The 19,588-nt window shown below is 51.5% G+C and overlaps 9 protein-coding genes across 9 annotated transcripts; 3 read left to right on the top strand and 6 right to left on the bottom strand.

The window, feature by feature from the left end:
- Nucleotides 1-553: 553 nt before the first annotated feature.
- Nucleotides 554-1,999, bottom strand: M430DRAFT_109326 (hypothetical protein; the record flags this gene model as incomplete). The annotated part of the gene is made up of 2 exons (XM_024861270.1): nt 554-1,285; nt 1,334-1,999. 2 exons carry the CDS (start codon nt 1,997-1,999, stop codon nt 554-556), a joined length of 1,398 nt encoding a protein of 465 aa, XP_024717378.1.
- A 248-nt stretch (nt 2,000-2,247) lies between these two features.
- Nucleotides 2,248-3,495, top strand: M430DRAFT_61452 (hypothetical protein). The gene is made up of 3 exons (XM_024868927.1): nt 2,248-2,547; nt 2,624-2,642; nt 2,700-3,495. Exons 1-3 carry the CDS (start codon nt 2,476-2,478, stop codon nt 3,332-3,334), a joined length of 726 nt encoding a protein of 241 aa, XP_024717379.1. The 5' UTR covers nt 2,248-2,475; the 3' UTR covers nt 3,335-3,495.
- Nucleotides 3,496-3,731: 236 nt separating this feature from the next.
- On the bottom strand, nt 3,732-4,469 carry M430DRAFT_53634 (hypothetical protein; the record flags this gene model as incomplete). Its single annotated transcript, XM_024868401.1, has 4 exons — nt 3,732-3,814; nt 3,865-4,059; nt 4,117-4,236; nt 4,292-4,469. The coding sequence occupies 4 exons, from the start codon at nt 4,467-4,469 to the stop codon at nt 3,732-3,734; spliced, it is 576 nt and encodes a 191-aa protein (XP_024717380.1).
- Nucleotides 4,470-5,427: 958 nt separating this feature from the next.
- M430DRAFT_108822 (hypothetical protein) lies at nt 5,428-9,252 on the top strand (the record flags this gene model as incomplete). The annotated part of the gene is made up of 4 exons (XM_024861238.1): nt 5,428-5,973; nt 6,055-6,771; nt 6,833-7,394; nt 7,439-9,252. 4 exons carry the CDS (start codon nt 5,428-5,430, stop codon nt 9,250-9,252), a joined length of 3,639 nt encoding a protein of 1,212 aa, XP_024717381.1.
- A 1,741-nt stretch (nt 9,253-10,993) lies between these two features.
- On the bottom strand, nt 10,994-11,850 carry M430DRAFT_182658 (hypothetical protein). Its single transcript, XM_024863831.1, has one exon. The coding sequence runs from the start codon at nt 11,671-11,673 to the stop codon at nt 11,017-11,019; it is 657 nt and encodes a 218-aa protein (XP_024717382.1). The 5' UTR covers nt 11,674-11,850; the 3' UTR covers nt 10,994-11,016.
- A 1,832-nt stretch (nt 11,851-13,682) lies between these two features.
- Nucleotides 13,683-14,617, bottom strand: M430DRAFT_108900 (hypothetical protein; the record flags this gene model as incomplete). Its single annotated transcript, XM_024861243.1, has 3 exons — nt 13,683-13,818; nt 13,946-14,409; nt 14,516-14,617. 3 exons carry the CDS (start codon nt 14,615-14,617, stop codon nt 13,683-13,685), a joined length of 702 nt encoding a protein of 233 aa, XP_024717383.1.
- A 1,208-nt stretch (nt 14,618-15,825) lies between these two features.
- On the bottom strand, nt 15,826-16,850 carry M430DRAFT_109436 (hypothetical protein; the record flags this gene model as incomplete). Its single annotated transcript, XM_024861276.1, has 2 exons — nt 15,826-16,422; nt 16,476-16,850. Coding segments are annotated over 2 exons (972 nt in total), but the record flags the coding sequence as incomplete, so codon positions are not given.
- Nucleotides 16,851-17,294: 444 nt separating this feature from the next.
- Nucleotides 17,295-18,037, top strand: M430DRAFT_182766 (hypothetical protein). The gene is made up of 3 exons (XM_024863832.1): nt 17,295-17,382; nt 17,490-17,696; nt 17,777-18,037. The coding sequence occupies exons 1-3, from the start codon at nt 17,371-17,373 to the stop codon at nt 17,918-17,920; spliced, it is 363 nt and encodes a 120-aa protein (XP_024717385.1). The 5' UTR covers nt 17,295-17,370; the 3' UTR covers nt 17,921-18,037.
- Nucleotides 18,038-18,117: 80 nt separating this feature from the next.
- M430DRAFT_53639 (hypothetical protein) lies at nt 18,118-19,314 on the bottom strand (the record flags this gene model as incomplete). Its single annotated transcript, XM_024868402.1, has 5 exons — nt 18,118-18,619; nt 18,673-18,820; nt 18,876-19,007; nt 19,134-19,154; nt 19,212-19,314. 5 exons carry the CDS (start codon nt 19,312-19,314, stop codon nt 18,118-18,120), a joined length of 906 nt encoding a protein of 301 aa, XP_024717386.1.
- Between the last annotated feature and the right edge of the window lie 274 nt (nt 19,315-19,588).

Raw genomic sequence — 19,588 nt, forward strand, 5'->3', positions numbered from 1 at the left:
TGGGCATAGCGCTGTGGGTTGCGTGGGGGCTCATGGCAGACTGGGTGCCTGTGTAGAACAAACTAGCAAACCCGAGCAATGCTGAAGCAAACATTCTTGTGATGTGAAAATTTCAATAACATTTCAAGAACAGTGGAGGATCAATTGGCATTGCCAGACCCACAGATTCTGCTGGAGTCGGCAGATATTGGTTGTGTTAGCAAAGACAAGGTATCAGCAAGTTTCAATTGGTGAGGATTTCAGTCCAAAGCAATCTATTCCGGAAGTGCAAATGCAGTCTGTAGAGTCGAGTTACTTGTGGATACGGAGGACAGCAAGAAATGACCTCTGAACAGTGATCTATATTCCAGCACAAGCCTTGCCAGTGCGTTGTGAATGAACCTCGATAGACTTGATACAGCAGTTTGAAATCACCAGCAAACGATGCGCAGATCCGAGGCGACGAGTGCAAAAACCAAAGCAGATGGATTTTGGAGAAAGCAAGCTAGCTCAAACGTGGTACGGACGAGGAATAGAAAAGGAACATTGAACAGCTTCCTATACAACTCGTGAACTAACTGCATCTCCACTCCGCAAACTCGGTGAACGCCTTGTCAGCCTTGAGCCTTTCCATCACTGACTCCTCGAACATAGTGAGAAGTTCAATGCTTCCATCTCGCAGTTTAGGAAACACGACACACACGCCATCAAAGGCAACGGTAGGCATCCTGGCTCTGTCAATTTTTCCGAGATCTTGGCCCCAGTCGAAGGTGTACCATCCGGAAGTAGAGATGTTAGTGATGGTGATATCAGGGCCCAGGAGATTCTTGCAATTCGGGGTCATTGATGTAACCGTGGGCATAGAATCAATCAATCCAATCAACCCACGAACCGTGGTCTCATTGAGAGAATCAACAGCTTTACGGATAGAGATTGCAGTTCGCTGCAATGCGGCCCGGGAAGGGTCACAAAGAACATCCACGCTGCTGTTTTGCCAGGCGTTTGTGGCAGCATTTCCTAAGTATTTCTCATACAACGGAGGAGACATACGGGAGCGTAGATTGGCAGCAACCATAAGGTTCGATGAGGGCATCTCCCTTGCTTTGAGATCGCGAGCAAGAGTCACTTGACGCCAAATCAGCGCGCAAAGGGCATCGTTGGTCGAAATCCAAGGATCACCTGGGATCTTCGTAGATGCGGCTTCTTTCAACGCCGCGAGCTTTGAGGGAGAGAAATGCCAAAATCCACTCTTTAGACTAGGCACCGCCATTTTCTGCTGCGCTTCCAACTTCCCATCTCCATCAAACTTGAGGCCTCTAGTCTTGAAGCCATGAAGATCAGTTTCTGTCTTCACAATCTTGCTCCAGTTGGGCCAGTCCTTGATGTCTTGTCCTGGTGTTCCCTCCATCAGCACAGATCTGTCGAAGGCTTCTTTTGGCAGAGCAGTAGGTGTAACTTTCTGTCCAGCAGCCGCCAGGGCCGTATTTCTTGCCCAGGATTTGAGCATGACCATGTTCCCGGTGCCATCAGTCCCCGAGTGGTGTTTGCTGAAGACCAGTAACAATCCGCCATCGATAAAGTTGGCCTGTACCGCGATCACTGGGTTTCTGGGCGCCATAGGAATCATTCCAGTAGGTGAAAGCAGCGAGTCGGTAAGACTGGTGATTGGAAAATGAGCTGCTTCCAATTCTTTGTATGATCCAGTCGTCCACAGTCCCCGAGTCTCAGGAAGCGTGTAGTCTCGGACAGTGAAATCGACACCAGCGTCCTCCCCGATTTCAAGCTGGACTTTCTCTCTACCTCCTTCCTCTGCAACAATATCCCCAGCAAGGAAAGGAATTTCCGTCAGCGTAGCAGCGAGACCTGCTTTGAGGTCTGAAGCAACCTTCTTGTGGTCTGCATCAGGGGCAAGTGAAAAGCAGAGCACGAATCGGGTGTACAGGCGTGGCATGATCTGATCAATTGGACTCAGTGCGATGACTTCTGGGCTAACCACAGCACTTGGCCTGATGCGCTCCATCGTGAGATCTGCCATGGTGGTAAAATAACAACTGAGCGCTTTGTAGAAAAGAGAACTGGGAGAGAGATAAGACAACAAATATGAAGACAAAACAGTCGCAAAAATGAACATATAAATCAGAGGAGACCCCACCGGGAGCCTGGAGGTGGATTACTACTCCCCCATGTTCCCTTCGTGGGGCAACATGCAGACTGCAGCTTCAATAGTTTTGCAAGCCACATCAATGTCTTGCATCTCCTCGACGATCAGGACCTTGAATCGTGATACTTCAAGATTAGCAATGATCAACGCTCCCATAAGCCGCTACGGCAGCAATCTGCAACTCCAAATAATGATGCCCGTGTCACGGTGATCCATCTGTGAGGACCTACTTCCCTAGGGAACAGCTCGTCCTTCGGAACCGCGAAACAACTCGTCGATCTCGACGGATTCTCGAACGTTTTTCTTCATCCTGTTTTGACCTTTCGTACACCTAAATGAGCTCACCAACCCCTCCAAAGACGCCTTTCCGGCTTCTGTGCCTGCAAGGCGCTGGCGCAAATGCGGAGGTAAGTCAGTCACCAAGTCTGGATGCTCAGCAGAAGGCAGTGAGGATATTCTAACGTAGAACTCGCCTTCGAGTAGATCTTTGCCGCGCAGTTTGGTATGTGAAGACAAATCAGTCAGATCAATCGCATCCATGCTGACGGATGTGTTGTAGCAATGCTGCGGTACGAGCTGGAGAAGGACAAATACGCGCAGCTGGTCTTCCTCGAAGCCAACGTCGAGACGGGGCGGCCCGCATCCGACATCAAGGACATCTACGACGGCCCGTTCTACAACTGGTTCTCGTGGGATATGAACAAGGCCGATCTGGATGCCGACGAGCTTCACGAGGCGCACGATCTGGTGCAAGGGACGATAGACGCACAAGGGCCATTCGACGGCGTGTTTGGCTGGTCGCAAGGCGGGACGCTGGCGGCCTCTTATCTGATCGAGCATGCCCAACGGCAGACGGATCCCGCGGCGAAACCTCCCTTCCGATGCGCCATCTTTGCCGCCACGCCCCGGCCGATCGATCCCGCGGGCTTGCTGAAGGACCCGATGGTGATGAAGGTCGCCAGTGCCGATGACCTCGGGGAGATCATCCAGATGCCCACATTACATATCACGGGAACGCAGGACCATTGGACGAGTGAGTGCATGCTGATGAAGGATCTCTGCGACCAGGCCCGCGCCAGCACTTGCACGTACGAAGGGGTGCATCGTCCACCGAAAGGTCCAATCGCCAATAGCCAAATGGCGGAGGGGATCAAACAGTTCATATCGAATATTGCGGCGGGGAAGCTTAAATAGGGGATGAAAAGAGGGACTGTGGCTCCAACCTATCCTCATGTCGTCCTTTATGCTCATCCTCGCTCGGCGCTCGGGTGGCACTTCTGACGATATTGTACTGCAAAATGAAATCAAATTTAGTCCCAGAGCTAGTATGCAATGCATGATTATCATGAACCTTGGCTGAAGGAAAGTATTCACGTAACGGGCGATTACCATGCCCTCAAAAGCAGAATGTTTCATTCATATTATCAAAACGTAAAGTAGCCGCATATCTGGCACCCAGAATCGATGTCTTCCACGAATGGAGTTGTTGTATTGGTCAATTCTGGTACACGAAGGGAGGCCTGACATATGTACATTCGAAAAGCGCCTCTGTTGTCCAACATATGAAAGATTTATATAAGGAGTCTTTGGCTTATGCGTTTGCTGGTACATCGATACCATACTTCTCCTTGAGCCTTTCTCTTCTTCGCTCTGCGTAACCTGGAGCATAAATTCCTGCGAATACTAATCAGTAGCTGTGTATAGAAATGATCAGGGGAACGTGCCTCGGCCCTCTCCCAATTCCGAGATGGTCTCCTCTATCGGCCTTCTTCGGTTCTTTCTCAAGTATTCTTTTCGCTCAAACTCGTCCACATCTCGATCCTTCTTGAATCCCGTCAAAGATCCCCCAGTATAATCGTATACACCCAGCACGATTGCACTTAAAGCGCCGAATCCGATGACAGCGGGAGGCTTGCCATCTATTCATCGAATTAGCACGGGCAGCACGGTCAACAACATCCGATGCAGTCACTCACGCTTCAAGCCTATCAAAGATCCGGCCAAGAATCCTCCGAGTGCAGTATTCCAGCTATCCTCTTTCTCTCGTAGATTCGCCGACGCAAGCCTTGTGAACTCGTATGTACCACCCATTGCGGCTGTAGAATTGTCAGCTCAGCTCTGAAATAAGAGCAAAACGGTTGTCCAACGCACCGAAGATAGCGATTGTGCCTCCAGTCCTTGTGAAGACCCCCCAAGCGCTCACATTCCTCTTGGCCAAGGTATTCTGAACTGCGGAAACGAGGGTACCGGCCGCACCCGTGACCAGGGCGCCCTGGATACCAGCCTTGACGGCATCTTGCGGATGGTATGTATGGTCCCCGGATGCCATATTGATTGCTGTGGCAGAAGAAGTTGGAATTGAAGTCGCAGAGTCGTCCACTTTGAGATCCCAGAGGGCCGAGCGGCGTCGTTAACTTTGAGGTCGGTAGACAGAGCTCCTAACCAGGTACAGCTGAGTCGGCACGTGGCTTACATAAGCAGATTTTGCTGTGGAATATCTGGTGGATTAACTAAACAGCCTTCTGGAGCTCTGAGAAATTAGGCAGAGCTGTTCGAAGGCTCATGGTGGCGCATACAGCTCCAGATTCCGATATTTACTCAGCAGGATTCTTTGATTGTCACGATTCACGCGTGGTGCCCGTTCAAAACCAGGCTTGCCATGTAAAGGCCCCATCCATACCTGTTTGCTTCAGCCTCCGCGACGTACAGTTCAGCGAAAATCCCCAAGCTCACCTTGGTACTCTCTGAAAAAAGTGGCCTTGAAGTGGACTCTTTTCTGCATTACCTACGTCAGAAGCGGCCTTCCAAGCAGAGAGAACCACAGTTTCAAGAGATAAGACCGCGTTTGTGAGGACCAAGGGAGCTGAGTCTGCAGAAATACCTACGTAGACGGTTGGACTTGCGGGCACCCAAAGCTGTGATGGATGACCGCGCATTCACCCCAGGACCAGGTCTGTTTTCTGCTCTAGCTTCACCTTCCATCTTCCTTATTGTTGCATCTTTGTTTTCAAATGCAAGACAGAAAGCTGATCCGTATCGCTCTTGTAGGAAAGACCCCTCCAAGGCTGATCGACGACCTGCTCGACTACAATCCAGAATCGCGGGGTGCAAATGGCTGGAACCTGCTCGCAGATCCTGCTCCGCTATTCAGGCAAGATGTCTTCTATCTGCGAAGGGATGAATCAGACTGCAGACATAGTTTGATGAAGAAGCTACGAACAAAAGCCCCTGTATCAGACGACGAGCAACCTAGTGGGTCAACCAAATATGTTGTGGCAGCGTACTGTATGAATTGCAGGCTTCATTATGAAATCACGGCGGACTTCTGTCATCAGCATACGGGACAAGCCCCCTGTAGGCTGTCTGATGAAACGAATCCTCTGCATCATCTACGGCTTGTGGAGTCAGTGTATTCGAAGGAAGACCTGGGGGAAAATGTGCTAAACAAATACAACAATTTCATTGAATGCCATCGATGGGTCTGCTCCGGAGCAGGTTGTCCCCTCACGCTTGAAATCAACATATCTCCGCCCCGGCTTGATAAGAAACTCCTCTCTCAGATTACATCGCCTGAAAGGGTTCAGGCCCGTGGGAAAAGGGTCATCGCAGAGGAACCAGATCGATATAGTGGCTTAGGACCCTTGGCCGTACCGCAAATTTTGAGCAATCTTCGAACATACCTCGTAGATGCAAAGGCAGCAAAAGACAAGAGCGAGCTCAAACGCATTGCAGCACGTAATAAGAAGTTCATGCTTGCCTTTGCGAATGATTGTGCCAGTCTCTTCAACTACTTGGATTTCACCCTTATAAAGGAGGATAGCCCTGAGCCGGATGTGAGTATTATCTACTTCTTTATTCTAGATTATCCTGCATAGATGCGGCAACACTTGTACTAAGCTAACATTTGTCTCAAGGGCGAGCCGAGCTACTTTTGGCAGCTTCCTGTCATATCAGACACTAATAGAGAATTCATCAATGACGTTCTGACCGAGCTTGATGTATTAATAGCAAACAGACCTCAAGAGGAGCAACGGGCCGCCAAAGTCCAGGTACTCAACATGCCTATGAGCGCGTTAAAGGACATTGAAAGAAGCCTTGGCTATCACAACTATCCAACTAGATCCCGAACTGTCGACCTCTCGAAACAAGAGCATCCACACTACGCAAGCTTAGGAGCTGTGGATAATTTCACGGATAATCACCTGATCTGGGCTTACGAGCGGCAATGTGAATGCGATCCGCGAAACAGACCATACTATCTGGATTGTTTATCCGGTATCGCGAACGGTCGTAAAAGCTCTGAATTAGAACTGAAAGTGGCAATGGCTGCTTCCGCGGGCGAACTAGGTTTGAACGAAATTGAGAATGCCTACAAGTTCTTTGCGATAGACCCAAACACAAAGGATGGCGATGACTATATCATTGGTGTCTATAATTCCAGAATTGAGTCAGCACCACGACAGAAGGATGAAGCTAGAAACTGTCTACGCGTGATCGCCAAAGCCAGAAATAGTCAAAAGATCGAAGCTGTTGCGAACGATAAGACGATGTCTTTCGAAGAAGCGTTAGAGTTTTTGAATGTGACAGAAGATACCCAGTCAGACAGTATTGAGGCGGCAGCTGTAGCTATGGTGAGTATATTAGCCTCTTCCTTTCACCTTTTGTAGGGAACCTTGACTGAACTTTTTGGAGGCTACCGAGGCAGACAAGACGAGAGTTGCATCTGCTTTACGAGTTATCGCGAATCGACGCGGCAATGACTTCACTCTGCAACGTGCTGCGGCATCTATGGAATCCAGCTCAGAAGAGACAATACTGGATATTGGCGAAGCCTATAATCGACTTCAGATCACAGAGCGCAACGCGCCAGATGAGACTGTCTTGGCATATTACCAGAGCCTCTCGAGTGGAGCCCCTGCTGGGTCACAGGAAAGTTATGCTGAGGCTTTACGGGTCATCGCGTTAGATCGACAGAGTAACCTCCTATTGAGAAAGCTCCTTGATCCTAATGCAGATGTTCAAGTCGTGCGCTCTACAGCAAATGAGCCTGTTGGTCTCGACAATATTGGCAATACATGCTATCTCAACAGTCTCCTCCAGTTTTATTATACTATCAGAACAGTCAGAGAGGTCGTCATGAACTTCGACAAACATCGCATGGATCTCAATGATCCTAAAACTGATGAGGATATCAAGAAGAAACGCGTCGGGGGCCGAAAGGTTGTCAGATCCGAAGTTGTAAAGGCACAGAAGTGTAAGTCCGAATATTCCGTGCTGGACATTTCTGACTATTGATAGTTGTGGATGAGCTTCACAATCTGTTTGAAAATCTGAGAACAGCGTCAACACGATCAGTGAGGCCTACCAAGGAACTTGCCGAGTTGACGATTTTCAGCTCTCAAGCAGAGGCAAACTTTCGTAGCAAATCGATCAGTAGTCCGAATGCACCAAACCTCGCATCGATTCTAAATCCCACTGCTCCTGTTTATGGCCCTGAAGGCCCGCCGCCGCCTGTACCATTACGGCCTTCGCCAACACCGGCTGACGATGTCGAGATGAGCGACCTCCCTGGAGACAAACCTGAAATTAGCGACAATAGTAGCGAATCAACTCTCGTCGAAACGGATACACTCCCCTCCGCTCCTCCTCCCCCCTATGATCATATTATAGATCACATCGATTCCCACTTTCCCCAAGACGAGAAGAACGACCCCTTCCAAAACGATATCGATTCCGTTATGGTCAATGGTGTCAACACAGAGACTATTGTTTCAGTGCCAGAAAAGCCGCCTCCAGTACCGCCCCGTAACAAGTCGGGACTCAGTATTCAAACCGATACTCGAGATCACATCTCTGAAGATGATCTGTGGAGATTTGGCTCGCAGCAAGATGTCACAGAGGTGATTGGAAATGTAGTGTGGCGATTGCAGTGTGCTATAAAGGCAAACAGTATCGACCAGACTTCAGAAGAGCAGATAGACGATATCCGAGATACTTTCTTCGGCGCGAATGCAGTTTATACGCAAAAGTCTCGGAGCCTCGAGAGGAAAGTTGAACCTTGGGCGAATCTCATCGTGTTCCCGCCACAGACCGGATCTCGCGATATCTACGAGGCCCTGGATGTGGTCTTCGACGAGCAAAAGGTCGATATTGCGAATACCTTGACGCCGCAATATGCTTCCATCAACAAGCTACCCCCAATCTTACAGATCCAAATCCAGCGCACAGCGTTTGATCCTGTAAGACAATTACCTTGGAAGAACAGGAACCCGGTCATCTTCCCGGAGACCATCTATCTTGATAGGTATATGGATTCTGATGACCCAGCTTTGATGCGTCGACGCCGAGAAGCTTGGGAGTGGAAGAATCAGCTTCGAGTGCTTGAGGCCAGACAAACGGTTCTCAAAAAGACCGAAGTAGATGCCTCCCTTCCGGAAGCTCTACTTGCAGCAAAGGATTTTATCAGCCAGCTCCAAGAAAACGAGATCGAGGGCGTGGAAATCAGCCCCATCCTTCCCGAAGCCCTGGAAGAACGCTTCCACGAAGTAGCCAATGAGCTCGAGGATATCAACCACAAGATCGCTGCTCTGAAGCAGAAGCTCAATGATCAATTCGCGGACCTGCGCCAATACGAATACCAGCTCCAGACGGTATTCATCCACCGCGGCGAATCTGGCGGCGGCCACTACTGGATCTACATCTACGACTTCGACAACGACATCTGGCGCGAGTACAACGACGAGTACGTGACCGAGGTCAAAGACCGCCGCCGCATCTTCGACCACTCCTCCCAAGCCGGCGGCACCCCCTACTACCTTGCCTACGTCCGCAGCGCCGACCGGAAGAACCTCGTCGACGCCGTCGTCCGCGAAGTCAAGGACGAAGTCGAGATGTCCGATGTCGCCGGCCCCTGGGCGGATCATCTCGATGAGGCCATCGTTATGGACACGCACGGCGACGACACCCGACACATCGAACACGCAACCACCACCGCCGCTCCTCGCCCGCTCCTCCCTAAACCCGACGCCGCAGCCGCAGCAGCGAACTGGGCACCTGGTTGGGATGCAGCTAGCATGAGCGAATTCGATGCGAACGGCAAGAGATGGGATTGATCTGTTGCACAATCCACAACACAAGGCTAGGATGTATGAGTACAAGAATCTCTTCTTCTAAAAAAAGAAAACACGGAGATGAGAGAGAGGGAGGATAGCTTCAGCACCGCGTTGACCGGCGGATATTGCATGCAGCTTAGTGCGGTTTGAGATACTGGCTTGGAGCGTGGAGTGCGGAGTGTTGGGTGTTTAGCTAGCTCGCGTCCCTTGCTGTTTTGTTCGTTCATATTGGGATGGATGGATGGGGTGGTGATTCAATCATCACTATAGCGAAATGCATACAATAAGAATTTCCGGCTGGGCTAGATGATGATGATTGTGATGATGATGAGATGAGGATGAGGATGGATGGATGGGGCTATCAATCAATCAATCATAGGCTAGAGCACATAGCTAAGTAAAGTAAGGTGGTACCTTAGGAATGGGAGAGAGGTTACCAATATACTTTTTGCTTACCGGTAGCTTAGCTGTTTGAATTAAATGGATGGCGTAGGTAGGTAGGTATGCACCAACCAATTAACCAATAGGTAGTAGATAGCCAAGCATGAGACTGATTGATCTCTCTCCTTCCTCCTTCCTGTCTCGCTCCTCGTTCCTCTCTTTACACATACATACATACATACATAGATACATACATACAAGACAAGACAAGACAAGAACTAGGTAGACAAAACATACCCCATCCCATCCCATCCATCCCATTTCCCATTCATTTCCCAGTTTTCATATCGCATTTCCTCATCTCTTCTCTTGTTATCCTTTATATTTCATTAATCATTATTTTCTCTTTTGTTCTTTTCTTGTTGTTGTTGTTGTGCACGTGTGTGTGTGTGTGTGTGTGTGCTCCTGCTTTATATATATAAGGTGTGTATCATATATACATGCCATAATTATCCCATTCCTCCCAATTCCCAATCCCATCCCATCTAATCCCCATTCTATCCCCATTCTATCCCCATTCTATCCCATTCTATTCCCAATCCAATCCCAATTCCCCTCCCTCCCCTCCCAGGGGAGAATATTCAATCACGGCAAGTGTTGTGGTATCATATAAATGTAAAAGTAAAATATAAAAATAAAAAGCACGACAAAAAACGACTGAGAAAAGCCAGGGCCTCTCTCTCTGAGAATAGGAGATTCTGGCTGGCTGGCTGGCTAGGGGGGGTATTATGCGAAGACTTTTTCTTTTAAAGAGGTTGCGAGGGTTTGCTCTCTCGTGCGCGCGCGAGGGCGCGGAGAGATAGATAGGTAGGTAGGTATGGGATGCTTTTTGTAGTGTCTGTTTGTGTTTGTATTTCTTTGGTTTGTTGTTATGTTCTTTCTTTGTGTTGTTATGTTCTGTGTTGATTTGTTGATTTTAAAAGGGGGGGAAAAGGGGGGGAGATTTCAATCAATATCGTCCCGCCCCTTCCTATTGCGAAGGAGGGTTTAAATCCCAATTCTCCGTATCGATGAAGCTATTCCAGGTCTCGCCATTGACATCTTCGTCATCGGGCTCATCCTCGGATTCCAAGGGCGCGGCGGCGGCGGCGTCCAGGTCCGGTTTCCCGAGCGGAGCGCCGCCCCCCGGCGGGAGGGTGATGGTGAAGTCGCAGGGGAGCGCGGGGATGGCGTCGGAATCGGGCATGAAGAGCGGGGTGAGCGGGTCGGCGGGGTCCAGCTTGGAACTGAGGAACATCTGGGATTCGAGGGGGAGGGCGGTGCTGAAGGGCGTGTAGCAGGGGTTGTTGGCGAAGGGTTGGGCGGCGGAGGGGAGAGAGGGGTTTAGGGGAGGGTAGTATTGGGCTTGGGATTGGGGCTGCGAGGGCGGCGTTGCTTGGGGGGTGAATTGCGAGAATGTGCCTTGAGGGAAGGAAGGTTTGCGTCGGGGGGTGCTGGCGTTGGAGGAGGAGAGGCTGGTGCTGGAGGAGAGCGGCGGAGCGGCGGAGATCTGGTCGGGCGCGATGGTGACGGGCGGACCGGCGGGAGCGGGGGCGGGGCGGGGGCGGAGGAACGCCGGATGTCGGGGGATGGCAGGCCGGGGCTGTCCTTCTGCGACATCTCGGAGAGGGATTGCAGCGTGGCCATGGAGGCGGCGCGGTGGTGGGGCGACGGCTGATAGAGCTGCGGCGGGGGGCGCGGGGCGGGATAGGGGGCCTGGCGGAACATGGACGGGCTGATGGGTCTCTGCAAGGCCGGCGGCATCTGCTGCTGTTGTTGATGGGCCAGCATGGGCGACGGGAACATGGACATGGAGGGGTTGGGAAAGCCGCGCGCGTTGTTGTACTGCTGCGAATAGGAATTGGCCAGCGCGCTTCTCATGGCGACCTGCGTCGTGAGGTATTCGGAGAGCCGGCGGTTGAAGTCGGCCGAGCTGGTCTGCAGATGGGCCGTCAGACGCTGGTACTGCATGGGCAGGTCATCGTCCTCCTCCTCGTACATCTCCTCGTTGACGACGTCTTGCTCCGTGACGCGCAGCGACCGCCCGGTGCGTTTGCGGTGGATGTCGGACGCGCGCTTGGCGGACTCGAGGCGCGCTTCCAGACTGCGGTCGCTTCTCCTTGACGCGGCGATATATGCGCGCTCTTGGTTCTCCTCATGCGTGCGTTCGGTCTACCCGCCGGGTCAGTCCTGGCAGCACCAGCAAAAGGGGGAGTGAAGGGAGGAGAGAGGGGAAGAGAAGACAAGACAAAACAAGACAAGAGAGAGGAGGCGGGCGGCGTACCTTGACTGCTTTGGCGGGGGGCAGCGTTCTTAGGGGAGGCATAATCTGGGGGTCTGTTGTTGGCACATCAAAGAAGGAAGCCCAGGGGAGCAAATCATTCCCAAGGTGATGATAATTCGTCTCTCCCTCTAAGTCCTCTCTTTCTTCTTTACCAGTTTTCAAGTGCCAACCCAATCCCGATCCCAAAAAAAAATCCGCTTCCGCTTCTAAATTCTGATAGGGGCTTCTCTTTTCGTCCAGGTCCTGGTCCTGGTCCTGTTCTCCTCTTGACCAAGACGCCAAGGGGACGAGGGGTAAAGGGCTTGTTTATGATCCCCCTTTTCAGGGGTTACGTACACCGATATATGATCATATCGTCCGCGAATGTCTTAGGACCCAGAAGAAACAGCCTTAGGGGTGGAGTTGCTATAGCTCTGCTCCGAACCGTGGTTTCCCTCGAGCATGTTAGCGGAGCATGTCAGTAAGCAAGCAAGCAAGTAAGCCGACAAGCAAAAAAAAAAAGCAGACCAGGCCGGGCAAGGCCGGGCAGGGCATAAGCAAAAGCAGGAGACGGAGCGCAGAGCGAGAGCGAGAGAGAGACCCGAGCGGCAAGATCCCCAACCCGCAATCCGGTGTCATCTGCTATTCATCCATTATTTTTCGCATGAGCCGCGGACATTCCACGGGTGCTGGGCCCCGTCATCACCAATAGAAACTTGGCTGAGGGGTGGAACGAACGAACTGCTCGCAACGAGGCACGTCGCGGCCCGTGGGGGGGAAGAAAGGCAAGCAAGCGATGAGGCTATCGCTTTTAAGCTCTGATGCTACTTAACGCTCCGTAGCACAACGCCAAACTCAAAAGCCCGTATCCAATCAAGTCAAGAGCCTCCTTGGGCCTATCTATCCCCGAGAGAGAGAGACCTCAAGCGTAAAAAACAAGGCAAGCAACAACAACGGGATCATGACCGGTCGATGGCGTTCTAGACCTCAACATCAACGGCGTGTTCCTTCTTTCGAGCCCCCGAGGGCAGCGCTTCGGAGATGGCGATTGATTGCATGATGAATGAATGAAGCATCCGCGGTTTGTTGGGCGCGGTGCCCCAGTGCCGGCCCGCAGCTCCTGCGACGCGGTCATTCGCTGCGGGCGGGATGATGACGAGGGGACGCCAATGGTGCGAAGTTTACCGAATTGGTAGGCTTGGACAGTGTTGGTATAAGTAAGTTTAAGGTAGATGGTTGAGCGGAGAGCTTGGGGAGATTCTTGCCTCAGGTTGGCGTGGGATGGAATGAATGGCATGGAGGGGCACTTTTTGTAGGGGCCCGATATGTAATGGGAAATTAGGAGTGAGAAGGTTTTTAAGCTGCCCAACATGCGCCTCTCCTCCACTAATCGAGGGAGAGCCATGGAAATGAGAAAGGAGATGGGCGTTTGTTTGGTTTTGCTTGTGATCTTCGGAAGCATAGATCAAGGTAGATGCATAGGTACGTGCAATGGCGTGCGCAGTTGTGTGTCTCGGAGCGGGAGGTATATTGCGGTAGCTATAGCATATTATACCTATATCAGAATCGATCCTCACAAACGCCCATCCTCAGCCTTATGTCCCTGACTCAAAAGCCCCTGATCCGTCAATGGCACTTATCACACCCCATAAAGCTTCTTCTTAACATTCCCCTCCTCATCCTTGTCCATAAGCAAGATATACTGCCAACTCCTCAGCCTCGTCCCTGACTCAAGAGCCGCCCCTGTTTACCTTGGCGGGTCCGTCAACGGCACATATCGTACCCCATACAACTTCTTCTTGTTAACATTCCCCTCCTTGTCCTTGTCCACAAGCCAAATGTACTGGTCCAGGCCCGAGGTATCTTCAACTGGTATGAACATCCTAATGATGAATCAGCATCATGCTCACTCACCACCCACCCAGCCAAAACATTGTCAAGAGCCCCCCCCTCCCCCCCCCTCTTCTCTCTGAAGAACGAAAACACCAGAAACTAAAATCACAAACTCACCTCCCCGGCCTCCTCAACTGCTCCACCAAGCCCCCATGCACCTCCCCCGCCGCCGCTCCCACATGAATCGCATCCCAATACTCCTTCCCACCCTCAGGCGCCCCTCTATCCACCCACCCCCTCCTCCCATCACCCACGACAAACTCCACCGTACCATCGCTCAAGAGTTCCCTTCCCCTCTGCGACCTCCCCAGATTCCTCTCGCCCAACTCCTTCAACTCGCGAATATGCTCCACGCCCACCACCCTGCCGCCGGGCTGCACCAGCTCCGCGAGCACCGCCGTGAGATAGCCCGAGCCCGAGCCGATGTCCAGCACGCGGGACCCGGCGTTCAGGTAGGGCAGTAATGATTCGAGAGCGGACGCGTGCATGTGTGGTGCTGAGATGGTGGCCGAGTGGCCGATGGATTGCGGCGTGTCGAGATACGCTGTGTTGGGGGAGGGGCAGAAATGCGCGCGGTCGACCTGCGCGAATGAGAATTAGCAGTCCATAGGTAGGCACTTTTCAACTAAAAAAAAGAGAAACGAAATGCAAGTCCCCTGATGATAATAAGGAGAAAGAGTGACGAACACTCAGCATAGCCCCCTTCACACGCGGACTCTCAATCAACCCATTCTGAAATAAATTCTCCACCAGCTCCCGATTCGAAGCTCCCGAGCATCGCCACGCCATAATCCCGCGTCCGAAACTTAGACTGGGAAGGAAGAGGAGTAGGACTTTCTTTAGCCAGGACACGTTGTTGCGTTAATCTTTCTTCAAATCCCCTCGATTCGAGATTCGATGTCTGAGAGTTACTAGGTATCTTATCGATCTTTTGGGGGAGAGAGAGAGGGGGATGATGATGAAGGATGATGAAGATGTGATAAATAAATAAATGAATAAAATAGTTAAATAGTTAAATAGTTATAATCTCTGAAAAAGTGTAGTTCAATAACTGGTGATAGTGGTTTCTTATTCCATACCTATAAAGAAGTTCCAACTGTCACATCAGGCTGACGTGACGTCCTTGTGAACCTCGCCTCCTGCAAAATGCGGGGTTCTAACCGGTTATCTACCTACATCAGCCTCGTCGCGAGGACCAATCAGCGAGCGAGGCAGATTTATTTGTCTTTGGGTTTTTGAATCATGAAGATAGACTTGGGGGGGAGACGGGGGTGAGAATACATACCTCTGTTTCAAGAAAAAGGATCGTGATATATAATCACACCACCTTTCCTTCCTTCCTTCCAACCTAAGCTAGGTAGTTAACACCCAAAGAAGAAATATATGAACTTCAACGTTAAACTTTTTATTTATCAATACCTTAGGTATGAGATTTCCCTCTCAATCCCTCCCAATCCCCCTATTCTTTCTTCATACCTAAGGTAGCTACCGATTCTTAATCTCAGTAGCTTAAGGTATGTAGGTAAAATAATATCCATATCTCTCTCCTTCGTTTCATTTCCTTTCCTTTACATCATCCAGACTCTCTCTCTCTCTCTCCTCACTCTTTTCAATAATGGAATGAAATGGGGAGACGAACGGTCCGGATTCGCATTTGCGGTTTCCGGATTATCATATTACGTAAGGAAAGTCAAAGTCACAAGCACAAGCACAAGCACAAACAACATCACGCAAAACAAAACCTAGGCGAATAGATGGAAGATAGAAGAAGATATGAACATCGTGACTTGAGTGAGCCTCTCTACATAGGTAGGTTTTTGAAGAATTCGAACAACTCGGGGGACCAAACCCCGGAAAACAAACACGCCGGAAGAACGCCTTGCTATTTGTTATCCAGACAGACGGCACGAAACGGCGTCCCTCTCCCATCCTCCCATCCCGCCCTAGCCGTGTGAAAACTCCGATACGATTTACCCAAAAACGCGCATGCAGCCGTTTCATACGACCGTCTCCGGCTCCTCCTCGTTGGAGATTACCGGGACGTTCAGCCCGCGGTCCGGGCTTTGGAGCACGAGTTGTTCGAGCCGTCGCGCCTTCAGGAAATCGCTCACGGCACGGATTAAGATGAACCATCCAACAATCATTAAGATGTACGCTATCCAGTCGCTGCTGGGAATTCCACCCAGCCCTCCTGATGACTGATTCTCCGTCCCGGCCGGTTGAGTTACTTGGTTTGGGTCGAAATCGTGGCTGTTAGGGTCTGGAGGTGGTGTATACTGTGGATCTTGCCCATTCGGAGGGGGGGTCGCGGCGGCGCCGCCTGAGCCTTTCATGTAGAAGCCATACTGCACGAGCGTGATGCCCAGACCGGCGCGCGAACCGTTCTTCGCAGCGTGTGTGGTGTGGAGGAGGTAGGTGAGAAGGAAACCGACAAGTTGGAAAGACATCGAAATCATGCCGTTCCAGATAAAGGAAAAGACGGAGCCAACGGGCAGACCCTCGACGTATACATCGTCGGGGCCACCGAGTCCCGGTGCAAGGATAGTAGTTTCCCAATATGGGGGCGCGGCATCTGCTGCTGCTTGTTCGTATGTCTAGAATCTGTCAGCATCACTCGCCATGACAAAGTGATATCAGGCAGCCTTACAGGTGGATGTTCTTCCGTCTTCTCGCCCACCTCAGGCTTCGCAGCCAGATTCGCAAATACACCGTCTGACCCCGATCCCCCGCCATATACTCTCGTAGTTCTCGGTGTGAAGATGGGGAATTGTGTCGGCCGCCTCTCCACCTGTGGCCGTTCAGGCTCTCCCTCGGTGGGCTCTGGGGTCGGGATCCGCTCCACGGAGGCCGAGGCCGGCGACCCGCGCATTAATCTCTGTCTATCATCGCCATCATTCTCTTCATCGCTGTCCGCTCCACCGGCATCAAATGTATCCGCGAGCGTCTGGTCTACCGGCTGGGAGTTGTGTCGAGAGGTGGGGGAGGAGGCACGTGAGCGGAAAGAGGGGGGCGGCGAGGAGGGCGTTTGGGGTGTTATGGGACTGTCTTCTTCATGCCCTGATACCTGAAGACGATGTCAGTATCGGGCATCGTCGCGAGTTTGTATATATGCGGTCGTGGGAGATTGATTGCGTGGCGAGGCTTGGCGGGGGATATCTGGCTTACCCGTTCATACCGTTGGGCGCTCATGGTGAGCTGTATGAGATACAAAGGAAAAGGAACGGACGCGCAGCCGACTCGGTCGAAGGGGATTGTTGTAGGTGGGAGAAATGGGGTCGACGAGAGGAGGACGGAGAGGAGGACGGGGACGGCGGAGTTAAAGTACAGGACGAGGTCATGAGAGTCAGGAGAGGCGCACCTGTTCGAGCCTTCGGTTAGCGCCGAGATGCATACATTATGTAATCGCACCCCCCAATATCAATATCTCGACTACCTATCAATCCAACCTCGAATATAAGAAAAAGAGCCAAGAAAGAAATCATCCAAACCGCAGAACGAATCGTGTGGAGGAAACAGAGAGGCCCCATTGACACCTCTCCATAATGTCTACATCAGTACGAAGATCCCCCCAATTGGCCTTCAACCGGCACCCGACGTTTTCTGAAAAGAATAAAAATAAAATAATAAAGTTGTCACTCTGACCTCACTCCCCTCCACACAGTTAGCATACAAGCATTACCTGCGCGCGCTCTCGCGCTGGCCCAAAGATCCGCTGCGGCCCGACTGCCAATTCCAAGACGCCATGCGCCACCGTATCGAGCAGCGGCTGTCGCCCCAGAAAGCAGCAGCGAGCCCGGATGCTGCGCGCGCCGAATTGGAACAGGTCAATGCCCTGTACTCGTTGTTGGAGAATAGGTATAGTAAGAAGGTATGCTATGCAGCAGCAGCCAGAATTGGCGGATGGGATTGGAATAGGGACCAGGGGCTAATGTGCTATGTGGTGTATAGTATGCCTTGAAGGGCTCGCTGTTGACGCCCGCGAGTAACCCGACGCATTATACGGACTTGGTCAGGGAATTGGATGAGGCGCCGAAGAGGAATTGGTGGCAACAGGTGACGAACAAATGGAAGGGCTTGATACGATTCAAATGAGAGACCGGATGGACATCTGGACGTGGACTGGAACATAAATTGTACTTATATACTGTACTGTACATATACGGCGTTGGAAGGCTGGGCCAGAACTAATCAATCATCTTTATATCCATTCTCTAAACTCCTCAACACCGTGCTCCCATGCAACCATAGCCTTACAGAAGGTGTGTTCCTTCTCTGCGTTTTTTCGAACCTCATATGTACTTCTTCTCCGGGTCCAGCTTGTCTAGCAGCTCGATACTCTTCTCATACATCGTGAACACAATGCCCCCACTGAGCATCAGCCTTGCCAGTCGGGGCAGCGCCCCACTCCAGAACGTCAACATGCCTTCATTCTTCGCAATCATCGCCGCGCACGCAAAGCTGTTCTTGTACAGGTGTCGAGCCTCGATACTCTGCATCCGCGTCTTGACCGTATCAATCGGCTGCGTGGCGTAGACCGTGATGAGCCCCGCAATCGCCCCAATCCCAAACGTCGAGAGCGATCCCAGCTTCTCGCCCGGCTCCGTATATGATTGTGCCAGCTGTCTCAGGAACGTGTAGGAGCCGAACCGCGTCGCGCTGTTCGCAGCCTGTCGCGCGGTGGTCGGGACGAATCCCTGGAAGAAGCCGCGGACGCCGCGCTCGCGGGCAATGATGGGCACGGCGTGGAGGAATCCGCGCATACGAGGTTTCGCACTCTTTCGGTCGTCGATCCTAGATCCCTTAGTCTCCAAACCCCATGTACGCGGAGACGCCGCAGCACCTACAATGTAGTCTTGATACTCTCAAATGGAGTGACAGCCAGCAGTGACTCAGTCACACCCGCACCAAAACCCGCGATGACCGTGCGAGGGCCAGAGATCTTCCCGTCGGCATCTTGAAGCAGTGCCTTATACTGATCAAAGGCAACGAATCCTAGAGAAGCGTCAGGAATTGCTGGTATGTCTGGCTTTGGTTTCCGGGGACGTACGGATCCCAGCCTTCAAGGAATTGCCAATGATCAGCGTCGTGCAGCCCGCATACCATGCTTTCCCAAACGGTGGCCAGGGCAGCTTCTGCCCATCTCCTAACCGGCGGTTCAATTGCGATCTCGTCTTCGCAACTACACGCATAAAGCATCAGTCCTCCTGTTCTCAGACGACAGCCGCCCCAGCGAATCTCCGGGTGACCCTTCCGCCCAGATTATACCCAAATATCCCCTTGACCGGAAACAAAATAATATACGTACACTCCGCAGGATATGTAATGGCTGACCAGAAGAATTAGCAAGGTTCCTGAAGATTTCGTAGAAGGGGTGGGGACGTACCAATCTCAACAGCTCCGGCAGTCGAGCCCGCAATGATTGAGCGCAAGGCGCTCGGCCTTTCCTTGGGCTTCTCGGGCGCTCTGGTTTCCTGCACCGTGACCATGGTGGGAATTTGGGGGTGGGGAAGTATGGATGCGTTCTTTCAATTTTCGTGAAGTGAAGCCCGGAAAATAAAAATTAATGACGTTAAAAATTGCCCGCTTGCCTTAAGCGGGTAATTTCTAAACATCTTCGCTGTACCAAGGTAAGGTACCTTATGTTGGACTTCACATGATCCAGGATTGTATACAGACAAAGTAAATGGTTAGGGGTGCATAGTATTTTATTAGATGTTCGCTTTCTTACATTTTTTTGAAGCAAGATGAAGCGCTCATTTG

The sequence above is a fragment of the Amorphotheca resinae genome (assembly GCF_003019875.1).
Source record: "Amorphotheca resinae ATCC 22711 unplaced genomic scaffold M430scaffold_12, whole genome shotgun sequence".
Classification (NCBI taxonomy): domain Eukaryota; kingdom Fungi; phylum Ascomycota; class Leotiomycetes; order Helotiales; family Amorphothecaceae; genus Amorphotheca; species Amorphotheca resinae.

Coding starts and splice junctions, on each gene's coding strand:
- M430DRAFT_182658 (XM_024863831.1), bottom strand. CDS start 11,673: ATGTACGAGGAGGAGGACGATGACCTGCCCATGCAGTACCAGCGTCTG.
- M430DRAFT_182766 (XM_024863832.1), top strand. Junction 17,697..17,776: donor AGAATAGGTATAGTAAGAAG/GTATGCTATGCA, acceptor TGTGGTGTATAG/TATGCCTTGAAGGGCTCGCT.
- M430DRAFT_61452 (XM_024868927.1), top strand. CDS start 2,476: ATGAGCTCACCAACCCCTCCAAAGACGCCTTTCCGGCTTCTGTGCCTG.